Here is a 24,741-nt window from a genome sequence, read left to right as displayed (position 1 = left end):
ATTCCTGCAGAGGATTCTAGATTTGGGACACTGCAACCGCTCGGTGAAGAGATCTTAATCACGTGACCGAGTACATAATCCTAATTAAGCTCCTCAGGATCTTCTATGCGACGTTCAAGGGTATGAAAAAATCGATGCGGGGTTGTCGTGCATTAGGACAATTTGAACCGCATAAAATCGGTCAAGGTCAGATGTTGCGTTGTTTTTCACGACAAACTGTTTTCCCTTTCATACGAACTCGCCCACTTTATTAGGCTGGCGGGGAAGAGAATTGGTAACATTGTCGGTGAACGGAGGTTGCGGATGTAATGCGCAAGACGAAGAGGTTTTGCAGGATTTTCACGCTCATGTCATGACCACATGGACATGAACATGGACATGAACATGGAAATGAAAACACCTGGTATCTACCGGCTAATAGACTGTGCTGTGACAGTGGGCGAATGATGAACATTTGGGAAATATGCTGATCGTTATATCTTCACTTGTGATGAAGGAATATCAGATGACTTGATAATCTGTCCGACCATCTTTTTTCAAATTCAGCTGATTAATAAGGTAATTTAGATATATACCTAACTATCGAAGCTTATTTTGTTAATTCGTGTTTGTGGACTCTTGTGATACCCCAGGGCTTTGAATTATCTTCCTTTTGATCCAATGAGTTCCATCCAATCCGACCCTGGAATCGGAGATATAAAAAACCCATCACTTCAACCCCTTCATGAACAGTGCAGCCCCAGGGAAAAATTCGGTAAAGTAAATTGGTGGCTGTAAAATTTGAACCTTTGTAGCGGAACCACACAACCCCTACAAAATCCATTTGGAAGAAGAGCATCGACCTAGAATCGAGATTTTTTTTATGGATTTGGCGATAATAAGACCGTACTCGATATTTAGCCCAGTCGTCATCGTGAATATTTTATGCATGTTGGATGCAAGGCTTATTAGGTATCAGGTAGCGGAAGCGATGAATAGACTCACTCACACGAGTGAGTACCATAGAATGAAAAGGGACGATTCAGATTGATCACTTATACGGTCCCGAAATACCTGGATCAATCACGTACAGAGACTCAGAGCAGAGAGAATCCCGCCCATGCTTTTTGCATTGCTTAGCTTGGTTTTCCACACAGAGTAGAGGGACGTGGTGAGGGTACTCGACTAACTCAAGCAGATCCGACATATTACAACACTATAGTGAACTACTAATATTAAACGATCTACATATAGCTTTCGCATTTTTCAATTTTTTTCCCAAATGAATTGGTTCCCAAATTTCTGAAATACCCGCTTCATCTTAATGTTTCTTAATGATGGCCCTGAGGAAGGTCGTCTCTTGAATCACACAGTTTTGTAAATAGTCAGGTGTTCCATCAACCGGTAGGTTGGCGTCAGTCTGCTCTCGTGTTGGATTCGAATGATCTACAGCGTCTACGAAATGAGGAAGAAGGAAAAAAACCCCCAAGAATAATTCCGCAGCTCAAAACGGGAACAAGGTTTCAATATCGATTATCTATAGGTAATCTAGTACATGCAATTATTATTATACATACTTCACAACTTGACGTGTTTGATCCTCTTACGTTCTTTTACACTTTTCTTTTCCAAAAAAATATCATATACTTTCCTATAATAGGGGAATATACTCCGAACGCACACTTCCAACTCGAGGGAACCTTTTACCGCTTCTTTCGCCCACCTTTCCGACCAGCCTTTCAAGTAGGAACTCAGATCCCCACTACGCGTACCGCCGATTAATAAGTTTGAAGAAGAAAACTTATATCATTCAGAGAAAGTACTACAAGAGATTCACCAGTCTCGGAATTTAGATCTTGAATTTTTCGGTCCGGCACATCACAAAAGAAAATCTACGAAGAACCAGGTACCATTAGTTTTTGACGTCAACGTTACCGTACAATAGGCTTTCGTACTACACACACCATACAATATACATCAACCTCGAAAGCATAGAAGATAGCACGATAATGGTGTAAAATAACGTTGGTGATCATGTTGGAGGAATTTAGAAGTTGGAAGGAAAAGCCCGATCCATAACATATAACGAAATTCCCCTCCATCCTCCCCCTCATTTCGAGACGAAAAACTCAGATGCCATATTCTCCATGGCACCCCTCCCAACACACATAGCACGAACTGTGCTTCAATTTTCCTCGAGAGATATTGGAGACAATACGAATGAAGGTCAAGATTTATCGATATCCGAAGGATTGGTTTTGCAAAAACTTGCATTGACATTTGCAACTGCTAGTGTTGCTTCTTCGATTCTAGCTTTTTATTGGTTTGTTAGAATGAGACGTTCGTTCAGACATGAGTGAGCTTTACCCCATTTACCCCTCCATTTTTATGTCCATGTGCTGATAACCGATTAGTCTCATTATGTTATTAATTCAAAGCGATATGTTTAAAGCTTTATGGTTTATGGTTTTTCCAATCGTTGTCTTTTTACATGGTCCTGTAGCAGATAATTCAAAATTTTGTCAAATAAGTGGATTTTTTCTAGCTTTAGGAATTGAAGCTTCAGGTTTGAGATACCATTCCATATGTGTGTGTCAACATTTATTAATTCGAGTATAGATATCTCGGTTCTTATGGTTGCTGTACATACTGCGTTGTATATTTTCAGACCTAGATCCTCGTCTGGCGAAGGGGGCCTCTATCCATATCGTAGGATAGCTTACACCATTTGGATAGTCTTTCCACTTTTGACGGCGTCTCTGGCTTTTGTTAATGATCATGAAGCTTATGTTGCTCAAGGACCGTACTGTTATCTACCAGTACGACCTTTTTGGTATCGCTTGGCTTTAAGTTGGATCCCTCGATACATTATTTTCATCACCATTGTCACTGTTTATGTTTCGATATATTTCTATGTACGATTTAGGTTTCGTGGATTCGAGAACAGTCATTCTCAAGATAGTTGTGATTCGACCAGACGCAATCAAGTACGAAGGAGTCTACCTCCTCCAGCTCTAATTCTTAATGGACCCGTGACTGAAATAAGACGTCCTTCCGCTGCGTATGTTACCGAGAGAAGGAAACAATCCTCGTCGACTTTGGAATCCCTCGCCAACATGAGGAAAAATGCTCACCAATTTATGTGGACTTCAGTATTCCACTCTCGCAATCGAACTCATTCCGTATCTCCTCCATCAGAAATCTCTGCACCGGATACTGACTCATACGCTGGAGCATCAACACCACAAATCGTATCCGAGATAACCAGTCCAGCTATCTTGATGCCACAACAAATACTCAATCCACTTCCTCATCCTCAATTTCGAAATACATCATGGAGAGAAAGTATTGCCAGACGATTATCTCTCGACTCGAATGGTTCCGTATATATTCATCCCGCTACTCTTCAACAACAAAATGGATCAGCCGAACAAGCAAATCCTTACGATATGTATCTTGTCAATTCTCGCGGTCAAGATTTAACGGTATCGGAAATGATACGCACACGAGACAAAATCCGTCGTCAACTTCGATTTTTATTTATTTACCCTTTGGTTTACTTGGGAATGTGGACTGTCCCATTTGTATTCCACATTCTACAATTCAATGATAAGTTGGCGGTCAATCCGCCATTTGCGATTAATTTATTAGCTACCGTTTTTATTTGTGCACAGGGTGCTGTGGATTGTTGGTTATTTTCCACACGTGAGAAGCCGTGGAAACATATTCCCGGAACGGATGGAACTTTTTTCGGGAGTCTAAAATTCTGGGTCATCTTTTTCGGCAAGGGAAAGGAGAGACAGGGACATGGGCCGGGAAAAACGAGAAACGAAATGGCGAGGGAAGCGCGACAAGCGTACAAGAGAAGAGATCAGGAGCTGGCGCAGAGGAGATTCGAGGCGCAGGCGGGTAATGGTGTAGTTATGGAGAGAGGAAGAGGCGATATAAGTTGGTGGGATGTTGAAGGGGCCGATGGATTGGGAACGGTTGGTGTTGGGGCCGGAGTGGCGGCCATGACGCCTGTTCAGGAGGAATTTTCGATTTCGACGGATGGGGAATCTGAGGAAGTGGGTGGGCCTTCGGAGCCGATCCGAGAACATGATCCCGTTGATATGAATGCCGATGGCTCTGCAGTTAATGGGAAAGAAAGAAATGGTGATGTTTAATGGTTGGGGGGCATAAAGTATATGATTAATCAATGACGGTACATACATCGGTAGGCATAGCGTTTGAGCATTGCATAATACGGCGGCATAGCATATGGGGAAGGCATATTCAAGGGCATACATGCTGGCGTTCGAAACGGAATCAAGCATTTTTGGGAGTTATGGTATTGCATATGTATAAGCATTGGGTATGGATATGGGCATCGACCGGCGAGTCTACGGACCCGGTATTGGGTGGGAAAGGCGTTGAGGTTACTTTGCTTGTATATAAATTCCGTATTATCGGATGAATTGACATAAGTAGAATCAAATACTATCTTAAATAAACCCGCTGTGGTCGCTTTCGTGGTTTGTAGTTGCTTCTTATTTATACTTTGTTCCTGGTAGGAGATCGGATAGTTTGAACTGCCACCCACAACCAGGAACTGTCGATGTTGGGAAGCAACACGATATCCCAAACCAGTGCTCTAAATCATTCGAATCATATAGATGGAATAGGAAAGCACACACTTCTATTCCTTAGAATGCACTCACTTCGATCTTTGTAACTCTAAACCTAATGTGGTAGTCTCACCTGACGTTTGGGGTTGCTCTCTTGGTAAAGAAAGAAGGAGCATCACATATTGTTTATTATTTAAGAAGCAATCATTCGGATTCTAAAGACTTGTTCAACATCATATTCTTTTCAATAACAATAACATTCAGTACTCCATCATTCAATACTCCATCGTTAGTCACAACAATGAACGGGAACTACTCGATTAATAGGAACCTATCCAATGGGAACCACTCGAATCGGAAGTCCTCAAACGGGAGTCGTTCCAACAGGAACAGCTCGAATGGGAACCTCTTAAATGGAAACCACCCAAATGGAAACCACCCAAATGGAAACCACTCAAATGAAAACATCTCGAATGAGAACCACTCAAATGGGAACCACTCAAATGGGAACCTCTCGAATGGATCGTTGCATAGCTCAGCACCCCAAATTGATTGGAAGAATTTATTTCAGATCAGAAAAAACTGGCTCGAGAAATGTCAAGCCGAATTGCAAGATTCACAGTTAAAATGCTTGCAAGTCCAAGAGCAATGTCGAGAATTGCGAGAAAGCTACAAGGAACTCCGGGTGGCATGGCAAAATTTGAGGACAGAGCTAGAAAAAGATTGGCAACTCCGAGCGGAAACTGCAAGAGCTTATCAAGAATTTCAAACGGCGTACGAAGAAGAAAGAAAACAACGAGTTCCAGTTGAACAAGCACAAGAATTGTTTCACGACAAGTTACAGAGAGGTTTGCAGTTGTTGATAGAAACGGCACAGAATACAGCGCGAGATTCGAACCGTTTCAATTTCCATCTTGGTCGCAACCCCTCCGAACATTCAACACAGCTCGCGATGCCAAACCGATCTCTGCCTTTACGATCTACACTCAACCCAGTAGCACCTGTGTTTTCGAAGCCTCGTAAGGATACTCGTCCTCAATCTGCTGACTCGGCGTATTATTCTTCTTCATCAAAGGAGGCGGCAAATGGAAGTGAGCCTGAGATGTCCAATGGTTCAGGTACCGCGAACAGCGGCGATGCCAATTCACCATCTAACCCATCCACACTGCCGAACCCGAGTCAAATACAGTTAGGAATTCCACAGATGCGACCCAAATTTCCTCGCCGCCATAAATCAGACTCTTACCTGACTGACATGCGAGCCGGCAGAGCTTCTACTCCGGAATAAAAGACGATGTTAGGGATTGAAGATTCTACTAAGACGTACTTCACATGTCCCGTAGCTTAAGGTAGATGTGGGGGAGAATATGGAATACTCACTTGCACTCACTTGTGTCGGTCTCCGCAACTCGAGAATTTTTCAACCACAATGTTCAAAACAAAGCGACCAAGAAAAAAAAACATCAACAATCCTCTCAAAATTAAGCATTCTCAAATTGCGCAACAGCGAGATCTGTATCGATAGGAGGGATAGACATTTATCGAGGAACAGGAACAGGGTTATACATCTCTCCAAGCGAACTTCAATTTTCTTGCTGGACAGTACAGATGTTGTCTGTCAGGGGTCGATGTTCAGTGTACACAGCATTAGATGATTGTTAAAAAAAATGAAATACATTCTTCTTTTGAAATGTTCTGTGCTCCTTCTTTTGTTTGAGTAGTATACTCACATATTATTTGCATTCTGTGAGTTATGGTGTGGTGTGATCTCGATTGTGTTGCCATTCCCATTCTTGATATCTATATCTGCATCGGAGCGTCTCAGTCACTTTCTCTATTCCCTAGCTCCAAAGTCAAACACATCTGCGCAAAGATGAGACCCGGAAACCCATATGATATTTGCGATTTCATTCTATGATGTTCCGTACTTGCGGTGTTCTTGTCCCATATCTTTCATATGCAGCTTCTAAGTCATTTTTCTGTATACAGCGGGAAGCTATCGTTTCGTAGTCGCGTACTGCAAGATGGATCAAACAAATACCGGAGCAACTTAGTAGACTGAAGTTGATAAACTAGATCTCCCAGGAACCTCTTCATGTAGTGCCAAGGCAAATTCTTTCTCCCGATTTCGAATACTGATAGCCCTGAAGGTTGACCAATTTGTAAAATGATATATTGAGTCATCACAGGCTAACCACTGTCAAGATGGATGCACACCTGATGCTTCAGATCGATCACGACGATTGGCTGAATATCTATCAAGTTGTCGATGCGGTGAGCGAGAACGACTGCGAGTGGGATTGTTGTCGCCGGCTCGTCTATTGTAAGTCTGACCTAGTGTCGAAGTTGGTTTGTCGAGTTTTCCGTCTGTCAAATCTCCTTGAAATGGCGGCGGCGAGTTTTTATTCTCCCATGCAGGATCTACTATCACACTTTTGTGAAAAGCCTCGCTCTCCCAATAACGCGGGTTATCTATTTGAAACTGCTTTGAGAACTCCACCGACCACGGGCGACGAGGCTCTACTTTTTGATTACTCGCTAATCGTAGTTCGAATTGCCAATATTCTTCATTTCGGAAATCCTTAGGATATCTTAACGGCGGTTTATTGTTTCTTAACCGGAGAAGATAAGCTCGGAGAGGGCTGTCATTGGTCGCTGCCATTGAACATTGTATATAAGTATGACTCGTGGAATTGCATATTGGACATCCGTCTATGAACCCATCTTTGTTAACGGGCCCTTTGCACCATTTTAATTCGTGCCCAGACTGTCCGCAATTGCCACATACGCAATCGAGCGACTGTTGAATTCGTCCCCGATTTGGATGCGGATTGAATATCGGCTGCTGAGATTGAACAGCGGGGGGTGGTTCAACTTCCAGCTGCATTGCAAGGTTCGGTGAAGGTGCATCAATTTGTTGCGGTTTCTGAGGATTAGGGTATGGAGTGTCTTGATCTTGTGGTGGTGCACCAGACTGTTGTTGTCCTGGACATTGATCAACCTCTTAATCTTGTGATGGCGCACCAGACTGCTGTCGTTTCGAAGATGGAGCTACTTGAGATGTTGTAATGTCTTGAACTCGTGGTGACTGTCGCGACTGCCCAGACTGCTGGTCATGAGATTGACTTATTGAATCTGATCGAATCTTTTGTGTATAAAGATCACGCCAATATGTAACCTGCGCAGTCAGTGATTGAATCTGCGCATGCAAGTCTGCCATCTTTATCTGCGAATCCACTCTCGATGATCTATCAGATTCATCAATTCTATCCCCATCCTCTGTCTTGGATCTACCTCCTCCGCCAGGATTGTGTTGGTAATTGTTGTAACCACTCATACTTGGTAATTGGTTCTTGTTGTGTTGTGTGTGTATTTTCAAGGGTTGAAATATTTCGCGAAAAATCAAACAATGAGTAGCTCAGCACAGGGAATTCAAAAGAAGCGATTTCTTTTTAAAGTTACGGCTGATTGAATTGTAATTATTTCTTAATTGTTTATCCACTACCTAGTCTATTGAGAGCTGCATCCCAGAATGAAGTGAATTGTAAAGTGAAGTCTGAGAACCGTTGTTCTCTCCTCACACTGCTCTGGATTCTTTGGAACAATGGTGAATACAAATAGAATTGACTTCCTTACAACTTCGTCTCTCCACGCTCAATCCGTCACTGTTCTTATGTATTCTTTTACTCCATCACTGCTTTCGTCCTCGTCTCAGTCTTTTCGGAATTTTTCGCACCGTCCTGTTCATGCTAGTTGGGTTTGGCGTATAAATCTGGGTCTCTGTCGAGTAGTGGCTCTGGATTGAACGCTTTTTGAATAGCTAATTCTCCTCGTATAATATCTGGTAGCTGAGTTTGAAACGCAATCATGTCCGATATATGCTTATGCTGCTGTTCCATGACAGTGGCAAGGACCTTTTGCATCGCATGCTGGACATTCTGCATTGTATTCAGGGCCTCATTTTCTCGATCCTGCCTTTGAATATCTTCATCAATACGAGCCTTTAACTGTGATGTCCAATTGGTCAATTTTTGGACCGATTCATCCAGCTTCTCTATTTGACCATTGTAGTACTCGAATTTCTGATCTCGGGTCTTCTGCATCGTCTCATTTCGATCGTTTTGTTCCTTTAAACGTCGTTCCAATTCCTCAACCTTATCTTGTATCTTCTTATTTTGATTGTGTTGCTCCTCTGGACGTTGTTCCAACTCCTTCATCTTATCTTCCTTCTTCTCATTTTGATTGTATTGCTCCTCTAAACGTTTTTCCAACTCCTTGACCTTATCTTCTTTCTTCTCATTTTGATTGCATTGCTCCTCTAAACGTCGCTCCAACCCCTTGATCTTATCTTGCATCCTCTGAAAAGGTGATGACGAAGATTTTTTTACTTTACTTGCTTTATTCCCATAATTCAAGCCTAGGCGATTCGGGACATTTCCCAAACCCTTCGACATGTTCGAATTGCTTTGGTTAGATGTATCACTTAATTTATTGAGTGTTGAGGTGATGATTAGCAACGTGTCTTCTAGCTATATTGATATCTCAGCGCTATTCTTGAATGTAATGTAGTATAAACTAGCATACCTTACTGAGCAGATAATTGTCTATCGATGTAAAGTGAATGGTGAGCTTACACTTAGTGATAATGATTTCAAGGCAATACTAGCGTTATACTATGAGTGAAGTTTATAATAACAGAAATATGAAGTGAAGTATACACTATGAATGGAGTATGTACTATGCACGAAGTATACAACAATAGGATTCAAAATAGTCTTTATCCTTGTTTACTTTGATCTTTTACGAGATGGGGTAAATAGAGGGGAAGGCACGACTAGAGCGAGTGGATAGGAAATCACATAAGAAGGCGCGACTTGAGCACTACCTAGACGTATGGATGATAGTTGTGTTATGACGTTAGATCTTCTCTTCTCAAACACTTGTGAAGTCAATGGCACGAAGTAGCCATTGAATTTACATGTCTCTATTTCACCATGTAATAGTAGTAGTAAATTCATAATCGATTCAGTCTATCTATAGCTAATGCTACGCTAACTGTGCGATGCGCCTAAATGTGCTTTCACCAAGTATAAACCTGACTAATTGGTGAAATTAAGTGATTACTCTTTTCTTGTACTATAATATTAAGAGCATAAAATCAAAGCTTACTATACGTGAAATACGTAATGATTGAAGTCGAAGCAACTCACATTTTTCGGGCTCGCTAAAATCACCATCCTCACAATTCATCAATTGTCAATTGCAATCTACAACTGAACACTATATTGTCATCAAAGTATTGATCTAAGATCCAATATTATAATGCAGAAGGAAAAAATGAGGATTTATGAAGCGTTTATGATTAAAAAATTATGCGCTAGAACAGAGTTCTATTCTGAAAGAGTATTTCACTCCTAATAGAAGAAAGGTGCGTCGCTTACAGAAAATAAACTACGAGCAACTAAACACTAGGTTATAAACACAGAATTTCACAAACTTTGAAGTAACAAACTATGAGCGAGACATCGATACTGCTATCTGAAGGAGATTCAAAGAACATCTGGGAATCACGGAAGATGTATGGAAAGGGCTGATATCGAGCTGATGATACAACGAATCAAGATATGAATATTAATGAAAGTTCATAGGTACTATGAATTTCAAGAGACCACGGTGGAATTACTGGTAAATGAGTCACTGAGTCGTTTCCAGAAAATCAAACCCTCCATCCTCAAGTTTCTTTTACTTTTTAGCGAGTGCCTCGTAACTACCGTGTGATCTCACTCATACTGTGCTTGACTTCGCTCCTGGAATAAGAAAATTATTATCATCCTCCCACAATCTCTCATCACTCTTTTGTCAGGAATATAGCGAGAAAGAGTTCCAAGGCGATTAAATAAGCAACTCGGCATATCGTGTAATCATCTTCACTGGGCAATCATTATGAAAGAAATTGAGATGATCTGTTTTCAAAAACGACAGTGATAGCTTCCTTCTTATTACTCTTTTGGCAATCCGCAATGAAACACTCAATCTATCATGATTCATGGTGTAATTTTCCTCTCGTTTTAAGAAATCTGAATGACTTCCTGATGTCATCTCATTAATATCTTGTAGATTTCAAAACCCACTCCCATCTCACCTGCCTCTCTTCCTTTCTTACAACACCACTCAAAGTGATCAACTTATCCAATACCACCTCTCCATCTCCTCCTCCTCATTCATCTCCTCCTCCTCCTCCTCCTCCTCTTCCTCCACCTCCTCCCCCTCATCCCCCTCATCCCCCTCATCCTCCCCATCTTCCACCCTCCCCTCCAACTCCTCACCCAACGCACCCCTACACAAACTCTCCATCATCCCCAAAATCTCCTTTACCCCATTCAATTTCCTCCTCACCCCCTCTAAGCTCATCTCAACCTCCTCTCTAATATTCGTCATCAAATTTCCCAGAGTATCTACCTGTGTTTTAAATCTTTTTCCAAGCCTTTTCATTTTCATTTTTCTTACCCTCCTTATTCTTCTCCTCCTCCCCCATTTGATCTTGATCTTGGTTTTGATCTAGACCCGAAGAATTCGAAATTCTTGGGATCCGGGTTCCCCGTAACGCGGCATCAGATGTGTGGAAAAAATTTAGCATTGTGAGTTTATTAAAAGGAGAAAAAGAAACAATTAAAGATGGAAGTGATGGAATCACCTAGTTTGTAGGATCTTTTCTAGATTCAAAGAGAAGTAGCTGTGAGGGTTACTGAGAATACATAAATTTCAATAGGTACCTACTTGGGGTTATAAGAGATCTTTATACTACACAATCATACAAATTGATCATCGTGTGAACTTTGAGCTCTTTGGATATACTAGATAGTCAGTGAGCGCTTGCAGTTTCATGTGATGATCATACCTACTGACAAGCGACAAACATTTCTCATTTATCTCCCAGTGACTTCACCTACCTACCTATACAAAGATTCTATCAACCAAGCAATCATTTACTCCCCATTCTCATTCACATCCACATCCCATTCCCTCAGCCCATTCATCCACAAGCAACAATCCACCCTCCCCATCTCCTCAATTTCGCTTAACATTCTTCCAATTCAATCCAACGTCACTTCTCAGAGGTATCCAATTTCCACCAATTATCCCATAACACATTCAAAGCACATCTAGAATTCCCAACACTTTCCTTTTCTTTAAGTCAACATGCCTACTAATTGCTTACTACTTACTTCCATACTCAACCCCCAATTGAGAAAACATCCAACTCAACTCCCAACTTCCAGCATCAATTCTTTTCTCCACCGAGTTCATTTGATAACCTCTATTTTTCCACGCATAACCTCTCCCTCTCAATCTACCCCATTCTATCTCATCACACTTTCCCTTCGTCCCCTACACTTCCTCCTTACCCCCTCATCCACAAAGGGAAAACCCCCCTCCCTCCCAACAATCCCTCAAAATAGCAAAATCTTACTCACCCCAAATCACCAACACTACATACGATACAAATTTCCCTGAAAAAAATCTCTCAGTATATTCATATATATCAGTACTAACACAGCAGACAAACTCTCTCGCAGTTTTCAAAAATCGGATGCTTTTGATTTGGGTTTGGTTATATATATATATACATTGAGATTTGGAGATTTGGATGTTTTTGTAAGATTAAGTTTGTGTTTGTATGTATGTATGTATACGCAAGCAAGTAAATAAATTGTATCTTCGCGGGGAGTCCTCGGGAGAGGACGAAGTATATGACAGAGATTCCTCAAAAGATGAGAAGAGATGGTAACCTTAGACTATAACGCGAGGTAGAAAAGTCAATTGTATTTTCTATCTTATTTTATCTTATTTTATTTTATTTCATTTTATTTCATTTTCTTGTTTGAAGAATAATATCCATTATAAAGAAAGAGAAGAAAAAGAAACCACATTTACCTATCTATACAGTACTTATATATATATAAACAATCTAATCTAATTACAATTACAATAATAGGTAATGGTAATTCAATCCGCTATATAATTATTTGAATTATTTGCTATCTTATAAAACTTCCAGATTGTTTTGTTATGAATGAATCATAAGATATATTTATCTATTCATCTTCATTTACATCTACCTATACACCTACCTATACACCCACCTATATACCTACCTATATACCTATCGATATAGATATAAATAATAAATTCATTTCACTTCCTTTCAGATTCTCTTTTTCATCTCTATTCTCTCCTCTTCATCTTCACACCTCTTCTCTTCACACCTCTCTCTTCACACCTCTCCTCTCCTCCTCACACCTCCCTCTTTACACCATCCCAAGAAATTTTACATCTCCTACAAAACATACAATATAAAATATACAATCCTTCATTACCAAATCCTTCATTACTAAATCCCTCATTACTAAATTCACTAATATTCCTATAATATACCTAGCGAGCCTAGATAATATATTAAGAATAAATAGAAGAAATGAAGTATATTAATTATCTTATTTTACTAAATAGGTACTATTAGATATGTTTATTGGTTTTAGATAAGTTTATTGATATTAGATAACTTTATTGATATTAGATAACTTTACTATCACATCACCATCATCACCAGCATCACCATCATCACCATCATCACCATCATCACCATCATCACCATCATCACCATCATCACCATCATCACCTTCCCACACCCATCTTCCCCCACTCACAAATCACATCAAATCAAACCACATATCACTCACCACTTCAAATCAAATCAAATCACTATTATCACCATCACCATCACAAACCCACAAATCACATCACACACCCAAACCCCAAATAACCATAACCATAAACACAATCATAAAATCTCATTTTCATATCATTTCATATCATTTCATATCCCATCATATCATATCATATCCAAACAACTCGTATTCTATCCCATCTCATTCCCTCCCATCCCATTATAACCAAATAACTCATAAAATTTCATACCGACATTACCACCAACCAATCCTATCAACATCAATCATATCTTAGGTAATGACCACTGCATTCCTATTCCTATTCCTATTCTCTATTCCACACCCCCTCCCCTATTCTCCCCACCGGATACCTACATCCTAGCGAGACCGACCGCTACTGTACTGCCCAACTGAACTGAACTAAACCAAACCAACCACCCACCATCTATCCCTCACCAACCCCACATCCCCTCTCCCCTCTCCCCTATCCCCTCTCCGATTCCTCGACTAAGCTAGCCTCTTCCACAAACCCCTCTTTCTCCCCCCATCCATCCATCCATCCACCCTCTCACCCTATCGTTTCCCCCCCACATTCTGACCACTCAAACTCTCTCCCACCCCCAACTTCACCGAACTCGCACTTCTCCCAAACCCCAGCACCTCAGGCGAAACCCTCCCACTCCCACTCCCGCCACTCATAATCGCCTCTCCGGCATTCTTCCTCCCCTTTTCACCAGGACGTCACACTTCCACTTCCACTCCCACTCCCACCCTGCGAAGCATTTCCCTGGGTAATCGCCGCCCCCCCATCCCCACCCCCAACAATCAAATCCCCCGCCTCCCCTCACCTTCCCCACCACCCATTCCCTTCGCCACACTCTTCACAATCGCTCTCCGACTCACACCCGTCGCATCAATATAAACCAATCCCACATTCATGACTCCGCCGCCGATATTCCGAGAGATATTGCCCGCTTCCGGTCCATACTTATGTTCCACCACCGTCGTTGCCGCGGTCGACGTCGAAGCCAGGAGATTGCGACCCGCCTGATCAATGCCATCGGCGATGGTCGAGAAAGCCATCATGGATTTATTGAGAATGCCGGGTTTGTAATTATCCACCGGCTTGCCATCTGGACCGATTCCGCGATGAGCTTTCTGGTTACGTTTTGCGAGCGTGGCCCCGATGTTCTGTGCGTATTTCGTGACCTGTCCGACGGTTTTGGCAGAGAGGCCAGCGGCGCCTTCGGTAAAGGTGTGGACTCTACGAATGTGAGCGTGAGTGGTGGGTGTAAAAGTCATGGGTTTGGTGGTGGGTGCGGATTTGGAAGTGTAGCTGTCGGCTTGAGATGTAAGGGTTTTGGAAACATAGCTGGAGGTTGTTACGATGAGACGGGAGGCCATCGCGGCGGTCGAGACGAGGTTGGAGGATTTGTAGGCGGGGTGCATGGCCATTTCGAGGTAAGCGGGAGATGCGGGGGCGACACCAATGTTGAGGGAGCCATCTTGGGGAAGAGTGATTTCGACTGGATCTATCGAGGTTGTTAGGAAAAGAAGCGTAAAATGAAAGGGTTGGAACGATATACATACCTTTCGAACCCGGTTTCATTTTCGCATCTTCAACGACATGAAACCCTTCTCCCAACTCACCAACCACACTCCCATTTTCCTCATCCACTAACACAATCTGTCCCCCCGCATGAGAACTTGCACTTCCCGAAACATAAGCTTCTCCTGGGGCAAAATCCGACGGATTATACGCAGGCAAGGGTTCTTTTGTAGATTTCGCCTTTTCTTTCTTCGGGCGAGAGGATTGTGGAGGGGGTGCACGCTCTAGGAAAGCTGTACACTGTGCCAAGATGGTTTCAAAAGTATCGACATCATCCTGATTGATTTTCGACGCTCCTACGATGGGGAATTCGATTTTTGTAAAGACGCCACTGTCGGGTCCCAAGTCCCATCGGGGAATGAGATAGCTGCTGGGTGGTTGGTGATAGATTTGGGTGGTGGCGGGGAGGGGAAGATCGAGCTCGGGAGGTAGATGGAGATGGAGATAGAAGTCTTCTTCGGGGGTTTGGGATTGGGGATCTGCGATTGAGAGACCGGAGAAGGGGGAAGAGGTAGGGACCATTAGGAGGGAGAGGGTTTGAGGACCATTGGGTGTGAGGGATTCTTCTTTGCCATTTTCGATATGATATGCATTTATACCATTGATGGCATAGAGAAGCTTAGGATCCTATGAGATGTTAGAATCTGCGAATGGGAAATGAGAGAAATGATTAAAGAGGTATTACATTATGTCCCGATGCCATTTTGATTTCTTGTATGAGCGAAACTGTAGAATATCTACTTCTCAGAAAATCCGTGCCGTTTGTAAATAATGCAGGATCAATAGTCTCTATCCTATCTACCAAAATATCGTATCTTTGCAATCAACAAACTACCTTGTACAGTGGGGGATTCCAATGAGAAAAAACCGATGAAGATGAAGATGAACACCAAACGATAGATAATTTCCAAACAAAATCAACTTAACTTTCTGGTAGAATGAAATCTCATCACCACTCTTAAGGAGGGCGGTTATTCAAAGATCTTACGCGCTTCAAAACAGTTTGGTGGTAGCCAAGAGAACATGCAACAGAGCCAATGGCGATGACGTACAAGGAATATCAAAATCAGGGCGTTTAGCATTGCCCCTCCTTTCTGGAGGTGCCCAGTTGCGGTGAATGAGGAGAGTGGCTGAGGCGAGAGATCATCGTCAAAGGCTTCCACTCGATGGTATTCTCGGTAAAGCATTCTTGTAATGAAATATCGAATGATTCCAGGTTGTGAGATGTTTAAATACATAATAAATCCAAGATTCTATCCAAGTCTCGACTCGGGTTTAATTCTTGCAAGATAAGGGGTACAATGTGTGATATTCTACAGCTCCCCTCGCACCAAATCTCAAATCTTGATAAAGGATTCGATAGTCATGTATGGCTGAAAAAGTGGCTGAGCTACTCCTCCCTCAAAAATTCAAAATGGTTTAAAATCTGACATCCATGATGGAAAAAGAAACATGTGGGTGATGGGTGGGAAGCAGCTCAATCCAGTAATTTTGCGAGTTTGGTGTATAGTACAAAAGCCCTCTTCATGATATATCTAATGGTCATCGATTCATTACTATGATATGGATTATTTTTAAGGAATTGAGTTATTAATATGTGTTCTCATTCTTCACACCATGTTGTTTGTTGAGAATTCCATGATGCTCGAAGGATATGATTTCTTTTCTCAAAAGCCAGCCCAGCCATGGCATACACATCAAAGCGTTCTCACCCCACCATCCCAAGAATTGAGCGGGAGTGACATTCAGGACAGGCATCGGCGCCAGATATTTTCGTCCATTTCTTCTTCCATTCACCATTCTTTCCCGACGCAACGCAACGCAACGCAACGGGATATAGGAGAATTATTCCAGGAAGAGAACGGGGACCAAAGCTAAAGAGATTCATTTATTTATCCCTGCGTATCTCATCCGGGAAAGGAGAGGGAGGACTCGAGAATCGAGATATCTGGTGTCTCCATGGATGTGGAGAGGATGGAATCCCCGAATGGGGTGCTAGGTATACAAGACGGGCGAGACAGGTATTAGATTCCATGTACAGAGTACTCTGGAGGTATGTGTACGCACGGATGAAGTGGTGAGTTACTCAATAGTCTTGGTATTTCACGAGATGGGTGAGGGTTCTCGATGGTGTTCTTACTGGGACTGCGTGCTTCCGAAGAGGGAGGTATCAGGTATGTTTTGCAGTTGGGTCTTGGATGGGCGGGGTACCACCACGAATATTATGCATGCTATGCAATTAACTATTAACTGACATGCGTGAATGGGATGTGGAATATAGTAGGGTGATGCTATTTCGATGCGTGAACATGGGTTGGTGATTGCAGTGTGATATCTTAGCCAGAAGGAGAAGGATTCTCCAGCGTAAGGTTTTCGAGTCTCGAGACTTGGGGCTTACATACATACATACTTGCATGTTATGTTGTTTTGACAGCAGCTGTGAATGCAAGTAGATATGCAAGAGAAGAAGTAGGTGGGTTTGGTTGGCTATGTACTGTACACTTCGCTTTAATACTTCCGGTGTCCACTCACTGTATGTGATACCACACATTAACACGACGTATCGAATCGAGTCGAGTGGACAGTATTGAACATTTATTATTACCTATGTGGAGGAGATTTTTCGATGGGGAATCTGATGATCCGGGTGAATACAATATCGAGGATTGTAAGGATTGCAAAGCGAGAGCGTTCGAATCATGGGTTGAGATCCTTATGTATATGTATGTATGTAAGAAGTTGAACGGCAGACGGTTGTAGTGTGGAGTGAAAGCATGGAGGATGGAGGATGGATTCTTTGCATATTGTGATTGTAGTATACCTAACCTAGGTATATATTTGAAGTTCCTCATCAGGTTATGATTCTTCTAAATGATAGCTCAAATGGTTCCAGATACCTAGTATCCATATCTCACAGGATACAAGGACATGATCACCGGTGGATAGACTTTGATAAAATAAACAAACTGACATATCAACGTCACACATGGATACCTTTAGTAAAGCATCGTAACCATATCGACATTTCCAGTCACTCAAAAGTGTTCTCAATCCCGAATACTTTCATCCACGTATGTATACGATACACAAGTTGAATATCTAGTGCAAAGTAAGTAGTGAGTACGGTAGTACAAGCAAGTAGGGGTTCTCGAGTCCAAACGATGGATGATCTGGATTGCCCGCATCTGAATTTCTTTTTACAAAGCGAGTATCGTACTAGGAAGGGAGGTGAAATGGATTCAAATAAAAACTAGGATATCTATTGACTCGTGAAGCACATCATACATATCACTAACCCCAGATGATTCGTTCAATGCGAGATCTGGGATTCATTATGATCAGTCTAGACTCCTGTATGGTATAAATACCTACCTAGTAACCTTTACTCATCATACTAAATATTTCAAATACTTGTACGAAAGGTATCATGATAGGTACTGACTGTAATGAACCACATGATTTGTCAATAGTGAAATACATTTAACCAAATGAAGTCGAACCCTCAGATTCACCCCTCAGGTCTGGATAGCTCTGTGTAGAGGAAGATCCGATAGCTAAAGAAGAATGAAGGGGTTTGATTCATGTATGTCGAGGCGGGGAAGTTTGGAGTACAATATGGTATATGTTATATGTTATATATTATATATATTATATATATTACATAAGAGTGAAGATGAGAGGAAAGAACTCGATATATTGTATGATCTGTAGTGCACATAGGCCATGTTAAGTTGGGGAGTGAATGAATGTACGGGGTAGCTGGGTGGTAGCTGTGTGTTAGAGGAAGATAGATGCATGCTAGGGATGTATTTAGTAGATTGTATGATATGTGATATGTAGTGAAAGCATCTCCGAGTATTTTGCTGAGATTCAATACTGAATACCTACCTAGATTACTGGGGATGGTGAAGAGGGGAAAACGGAAGTCATTGTTAGACTGAGAAGCGGAGGGGTTGCAGGATATATAAGGTTATTTATTGTATTGGCGTCTTCTTGTTCAAATGGAAAAGTTCTTCTTTATCTTTCTTTTGGAGGGCGAGAGGAAGATGGAATGAATAGGTAGGTGTACTTCTTCATGTAGAGAGAGTAGTGAGGTTTGGATTGAAGAAAAGAAGGGGAGAGGGAGAGGGAGAGGGAGAGGGAGAGGGAGAGGGAGAGGGAGAGGGAGAGGGAGAGGGAGAGGGAGAGGGAGAGGGAGAGGGAGAGGGAGAGGGAGAGGGAGAGGGAGAGGGAGATAATAGGAAAGGGAAGGGAAGATAATAGGAAAGAAAAGATAATGAAATTGAAATAGATACCTATCCTATGTATATAACCCGTTAAAAGATCTCTAAATACCTAATATCTACCTAGGTAGGTAGTCATTACATATGAAGTTCTACAGATAATGTATATGTTTATGCAATAAAGAGGGAAGAAGTGTATTGTTTTTATATATCTATATTGGGGAGAGATTTGTATTGTTATGATTATTGGATTGCATGTAGATATTTGGAGGAGCCGGAGGTAGGTACATTTTGAGTAACTTTTGTTGAGTATCATTATGATACTATTATGGATGGCTGACATTTTATAATGAGTAATAAATAAGACTTGATTGAATTGAATTACTCGAGTAGGTAGTTAGATAAATGCACCTTGGCTGAATAATAAACCAGCTATTACTCGAGTAGGTCGATGATGAATCAAATCATCTATTATTTATGTTATCAAATCAGTTACTACATATTCATTCAAGTTGCTATTCTGTATAGATATCGTTCTTCTCTCCTCTCCACCTACCTACCTAGGTACCTCTCGGCCGATAATCATTCCCACCCCCCCAAAAGCCGATTCCAATCATTTTCCATCCCATAATCGGATGACAAACCACCTTTGCACCTTTTCCTCTTTCCTCTTACGACCACTTTTCTCTCTTTTCTCCGGCCGAGATCGCCTTGTCCGTTGCATTTTGCTCGGATCTTTCTTGCGATTCCAGGGCTCCACCTCGCAGTGATCATTCTGACGATAATCGTATTGTGCCGGTGTGGGTATGGGTATGTGGTGAATGGTAAATACCGCATGCTGAATGCCATCAAAAGATAGTCCATGGGATGAGATGAGGTAAGATACCTACCGACTGAGGATTATCAATATCTATCGACGAAAGGAAAATAAGACAGCGACGACGACGAGGACTCGAAGAAGATTACAGAGAAAAGAAAGCAGGGAATTACTCGAATGGCCATACATACCTACCTACCTACATAGCATTTCTCGGTTCCATATCTTCCCGTTCGTATTGCAACGCTCTCCATTCTTTTCAACCCGACTCGCACTTGGGAGAATCCTTTACGGGAAGAAGAGAGTTGATGGATTGATGTGAGAGATAATACAACCTGGGAACACCAGAATATCTGGTTATAATTCAATACAATACAGTACAATACAATACAGTACAATTCAATTCAATTCAACAATCTATCAATCTATCAATCTATCAATCTACCAACCTATCAACTTTATCATATCAGTCTTATAATCAATCATTCAATCCATCATCTTGTCTTACTTGAGATAAAACCCCAAAATCATTCACTCATACATCCTCATTACTCGGTGTACGTACTATTTGTCCTGTTCTTGACCTCTTGACCAATTATTATTATTCCAAAATACATCATCCATCCATCGTACAATATTTTAACTTCAACCGTTCCGCCATTCATACCCTTTCCCTTCCGCCATTCGTACCCCGGTCCCCTACCTACGGCTCTTGAACCATTCTCATCAGTCATCACCCATAAACTTCCTTTCCTTTCCGTCCCAGCTTCGCCAGGTTCCCGCAAATCCAGCCCAAAAAAGATCCACATCTTCAAGCAAGAAAGTTCCCTTCACTCCGATCACCCACGCTTCCCACGCTTCCCACGCTTCCCACACCTCCCACACGAATCATCCACCGACCGAAAATCAAAGCTTCCTCTTGTTTCGCTTCATCCTTCACATCCCGTCCTCATCCGTGAATTGGAAAGAAAGAGAGCGAGAGAGAGAGCGAGAAGGATACCAACAACGACGACAGCAACCACACACATATCTTATTCTGCACTCACTACTAACTACTCACCCCTCACCACTCACCACTTACCACTCACGACGAACTATTATACTCTCAACCTCAATAAATACCCATCGACTTACAAAAGTACCACACGACAACAATATTCAAGTACAAAACCTCAACAACATCGAAATCAACCATCACCCATAATAAATCATTCAAACTTTGGGCCGATCGATCAAATCAATCAAATCAGTCAATCAATCAAATCAGTCAATCAATCAATCAGTCAATCAATCGATCAACCAACGAACTACACACCCATCCACCCAACATATTATTGTGTAAACCCCCAGCCAAATTCCAAAATACCCATCACAATATTTCATAAATACAATCCAAATTAAATTTTATATTTCTTCATTCGATCATTTCGATTCCCTCTTTTCTCCTTCCTTCTCTTCTTCCAAACAAATCAATCAATATATCCCTACATTCTTCCTTTGAATTATCCAATCGTTGATGTCAAAGTTACTTTGTATTCCTTGAACCGGAAACTCGCATTGCATCTGCGGCATTCGCTTCGCCGTCACACCAGCGATACTCATTACAGCGTGGACGATTACAACTCTGAAGGGCTACCAAGTACCCTCCCACCAATTCTGCACCAACCCAGCCATCCCTCCAATCTTTCTTCTCCTGAATGAGAAAGTAACTGGATTTCGGGGTTTCTTTCTAGGCCATTTTAAGAAATAATATTAAAATTATCCTTCGATCGACAAGTTCAGGGTCTCAAGGGACCCCCCCAACCGCAAACATTCCCTCACCTCACTCTCTCGCCGCGATACTATCGCCTTCTGCACCACCTGACTCGGATTCGGCAGTTGGTGTTTCGCGATCATCTAGTCCCAAACGTTCACACGCCGAAGCCTTCTCCTCTGCGAACGACCCAACGTATCTTCATCCCGCTTCACCAAAGCAACATCGGCCCAACATAACGTCTGTCGGAGCTACCAGCCCCGGCGCATTGGGCGCCAGCGGTTTAGGGGCTGATGATGGTAGTGGTGGCGGCCGAAGTGGGATAGAGGAGAAGAAGCCGGCAAAGAGTAAGTTGATTGTGAACTTGTGCTGTTTGTAAAAGATATGGTCATGCTGATTTATTTGGTGTGAAGTGGTACGATCTAGTATAGCTTGCGCACGGTGTAGACGGAGCAAGGTAAAGTGTAAGTGAAGTCCATGTCACATCTCTTGGGGACCTGAACTAATTTCAAGCCCAGGTGTCAACAATGGTGTCAATTCCATATGCAGGGCGTGTGAGTCCTCGAACCGAGAATGTACATATCCAAGTGCCGCAGCTTCTACACCCAAGAGAACCGATCCACCCATGGGAATCAAGGTTGAAGGGGAAAGTGATAGTAAGAAGAGAGTTCGAAAGCATGAAGATTCCGGTCGCAGAAATAGTCAACGGCAAGGAGAAGAACCTTTGGAGGCTACAATATTAACACGAAAGGTTTGGGATGAGGTCTATGACATATTCAAGTTGAACTTCTCAACCGAGATGCCTTTCCTGCACCCTCCATCATTTCGAAATCGCATGCGTCAAGCATCGCATCCACGAGACCCCACTTCACTCCCCGACATGCCCGCCTTTCAAGATGCCAAGATTTTATTGCTAGGTGTACTTACTCTGACTGCCCGATTCCATCCCGAGTTAGTCGCCTATCATGCACCGGCAAATTCCCCTCGACCAAATGACCCATTGGCTGCAAGCGATTACTACGCAACCGCTTTAACCTCGACCATTTTTGGAGCTGCGGGTAAAGATCTCAGCACTCCTACCACCGAAAGGATCCAGGCACTCTTGATGCTTGGTCTTTATGAGTGGGGTCAAACAAGAGGCCTTAGCGCTTGGGTGTACGTAGGTATTGCGACCAGACTAGCACAAGCAATGGGTCTACCCTACGAGGATGATCCATCGGCTAGAACGTTCAAGCCTGAAACGGTAACCACCGCAAGTTCTTACCGACCAGAGGTGAACAAGAGTCCAGCACGTGATACTGCGATTGAGAAGGAAGTTAGGAGACGTACATTTTGGAGTTGCTTTATCATGGATCGGATGCTTTCCGCTGGAAAGGCTAGACCGACGATGGTTGAGTCTGACACTCTCCGAGTACAATTACCGTGTTCTGATGATCAATTCTTGTTCACTCAATCAGTCCAAACTGGTTACTTGAATCGAGATTTTGAGAAAGCTACCTTGTCAAATGTCAAAATTCAAGAAGGTGGAGTACTCAGCAGGTATTGTCGTTTGGTTGAAATTTGGGGTAAACTTTCAAAGTGGAGTCTTCATGGAGGTCGCCGAACTGAAACCCTACCACCATGGGATGAATCAACACAATTCTACAAACTTTCACATGAATTGGAAGATTTCTATAGCGCTTTACCAGAGAACCTTACCTTTTCCGAGGACAACCTGAATGCACATTTGGAAAAACGAAATGCTACGACGTATGCAAGTTTGCATACACTTGTCTCCTTGTGTCGAATCATGCTCCACAGAGAATATATACCTTTCATTCCTCTTCGAGCTGATAAGCCTTCAGGTCCTTTGGATGAACCAACATTTCCCAAGGAGAAATTTGATATACCCGAAGGATTTTGGGAACAGAGTGCCGACTCACTTTTCTCATCGGCCCGAGATATTGTTGATATTATGAGAACGTGTCAGGATAATAATGCTTTGCCAGAATCACCGTTATTTGTATTCGCTCTTTTCCATTCAGCGTTTACAGGTGTTTACTCTGTTCACTTCCACAAAATGGATCCCAACGATTATATGGGTGAAAGTCGATCCGCTTTACCCATCAAGATTCTGAAAGATATGGTGCCAAGGTTAACCATGGCTAAAGCTTACCATAAAAGAATCGAACAGATGATGAAATATTATAAAGTGGTGAAGAATGAATTCAAGCGATACAAGAAAGATGTTTCATGGAAAGGTGGTGGATTGGATGAGTGGAAGGTTTCGAGAAGACTTGAAGGAATTTGGTACTCTGGAAGATGCTGCTGGAGGTGATTCTCATTCTGATGACTATCCAAATCGCAACTCTCGATGTAGCACCAGCGATCTTGGTTCCACTACGGCTCCTAACAATCCTAATGGCGAGCCAATGCAAGGTGTCGAAGGAAGTGGATCAAGACCACCTTCCAATTGGGCACCAATCAATGCCTCGAGTAACAATATGAGCATGGAGATGCAACAAGGTCCCGGTGGACCTTATATACCAAATGGGGCTTATCAACCAAGTCCTAATCAAAACTCGAATCCACCTAGCTTGATTAGTCCAGGGAATGGTGATTCAGCATCAAGTATCAATTCTCCCTATTAGCAATCAAGGGACAAGCTCAAAATTATAATCAACTTCAGCAAATGGGGCAATATCATCCTCCAATGGCTCATCAACCTCATAATATGGCACCACCAGTCACTCAAGCAGGATGGAATAGAGATCCGAATGCTAGCATCTTACCTTTTGATGCATGGATTGATGATTTGGAAAGTATTTCAATGAATACAAACACCATGGAAAACTTTACACAATCATTTAATGATGTATCTCAACCTTGGAATGTTCCACAATTTGGAGCGCAGCCTCAGAATAGTTGGGTTCAAGTCGTTGAGAGACATCCTGGTGCTTGGAATTAATGGTGTGCGGTACTTGAGAATTGAAATGAAAGGTTCACTAGGGATTGCATCAATGGATAGATTAATGAATGAGAAGT

General features: G+C 42.2%; 7 protein-coding genes across 7 annotated transcripts; 3 read left to right on the top strand and 4 right to left on the bottom strand.

Annotated features, from left to right (window-relative positions):
• The first annotated feature begins 1,506 nt into the window (after window positions 1-1,506).
• On the top strand, window positions 1,507-4,389 carry EAF02_010598 (uncharacterized protein). Its single transcript, XM_038906646.1, has 3 exons — window positions 1,507-2,335; window positions 2,394-2,545; window positions 2,599-4,389. Exons 1-3 carry the CDS (start codon window positions 2,127-2,129, stop codon window positions 4,143-4,145), a joined length of 1,908 nt encoding a protein of 635 aa, XP_038753516.1. The 5' UTR covers window positions 1,507-2,126; the 3' UTR covers window positions 4,146-4,389.
• Window positions 4,390-4,887: 498 nt separating this feature from the next.
• On the top strand, window positions 4,888-5,874 carry EAF02_010597 (uncharacterized protein; the record flags this gene model as incomplete). Its single annotated transcript, XM_038906645.1, has 1 exon — window positions 4,888-5,874. The coding sequence occupies one exon, from the start codon at window positions 4,888-4,890 to the stop codon at window positions 5,872-5,874; it is 987 nt and encodes a 328-aa protein (XP_038753515.1).
• Window positions 5,875-6,786: 912 nt separating this feature from the next.
• EAF02_010596 (uncharacterized protein) lies at window positions 6,787-7,923 on the bottom strand (the record flags this gene model as incomplete). The annotated part of the gene is made up of 2 exons (XM_038906644.1): window positions 6,787-7,571; window positions 7,611-7,923. The coding sequence occupies 2 exons, from the start codon at window positions 7,921-7,923 to the stop codon at window positions 6,787-6,789; spliced, it is 1,098 nt and encodes a 365-aa protein (XP_038753514.1).
• A 412-nt stretch (window positions 7,924-8,335) lies between these two features.
• EAF02_010595 (uncharacterized protein) lies at window positions 8,336-9,040 on the bottom strand (the record flags this gene model as incomplete). The annotated part of the gene is made up of 1 exon (XM_038906643.1): window positions 8,336-9,040. One exon carries the CDS (start codon window positions 9,038-9,040, stop codon window positions 8,336-8,338), a length of 705 nt encoding a protein of 234 aa, XP_038753513.1.
• Window positions 9,041-10,766: 1,726 nt separating this feature from the next.
• Window positions 10,767-11,223, bottom strand: EAF02_010594 (uncharacterized protein; the record flags this gene model as incomplete). Its single annotated transcript, XM_038906642.1, has 2 exons — window positions 10,767-11,041; window positions 11,094-11,223. The coding sequence occupies 2 exons, from the start codon at window positions 11,221-11,223 to the stop codon at window positions 10,767-10,769; spliced, it is 405 nt and encodes a 134-aa protein (XP_038753512.1).
• A 2,917-nt stretch (window positions 11,224-14,140) lies between these two features.
• EAF02_010593 (uncharacterized protein) lies at window positions 14,141-15,943 on the bottom strand (the record flags this gene model as incomplete). The annotated part of the gene is made up of 3 exons (XM_038906641.1): window positions 15,610-15,943; window positions 14,906-15,551; window positions 14,141-14,847 (listed from the first exon to the last, which is right to left on the bottom strand). Exons 1-3 carry the CDS (start codon window positions 15,625-15,627, stop codon window positions 14,141-14,143), a joined length of 1,371 nt encoding a protein of 456 aa, XP_038753511.1. The 5' UTR covers window positions 15,628-15,943.
• A 5,751-nt stretch (window positions 15,944-21,694) lies between these two features.
• On the top strand, window positions 21,695-24,664 carry EAF02_010592 (uncharacterized protein; the record flags this gene model as incomplete). Its single annotated transcript, XM_038906640.1, is given in 5 exon segments — window positions 21,695-22,064; window positions 22,131-22,181; window positions 22,236-23,980; window positions 24,000-24,327; window positions 24,348-24,664. Coding segments are annotated over 5 exon segments (2,442 nt in total). The 5' UTR covers window positions 21,695-22,063.
• Window positions 24,665-24,741: the final 77 nt, after the last annotated feature.

The sequence above is a fragment of the Botrytis sinoallii genome, assembly GCF_014898435.1.
Source record: "Botrytis sinoallii strain Bc 23 chromosome Unknown BSIN_026, whole genome shotgun sequence".
In the NCBI taxonomy this organism is placed as follows: Eukaryota; Fungi; Ascomycota; class Leotiomycetes; order Helotiales; family Sclerotiniaceae; genus Botrytis; species Botrytis sinoallii.
This window is presented reverse-complemented; position numbering and strand designations above follow the sequence as displayed.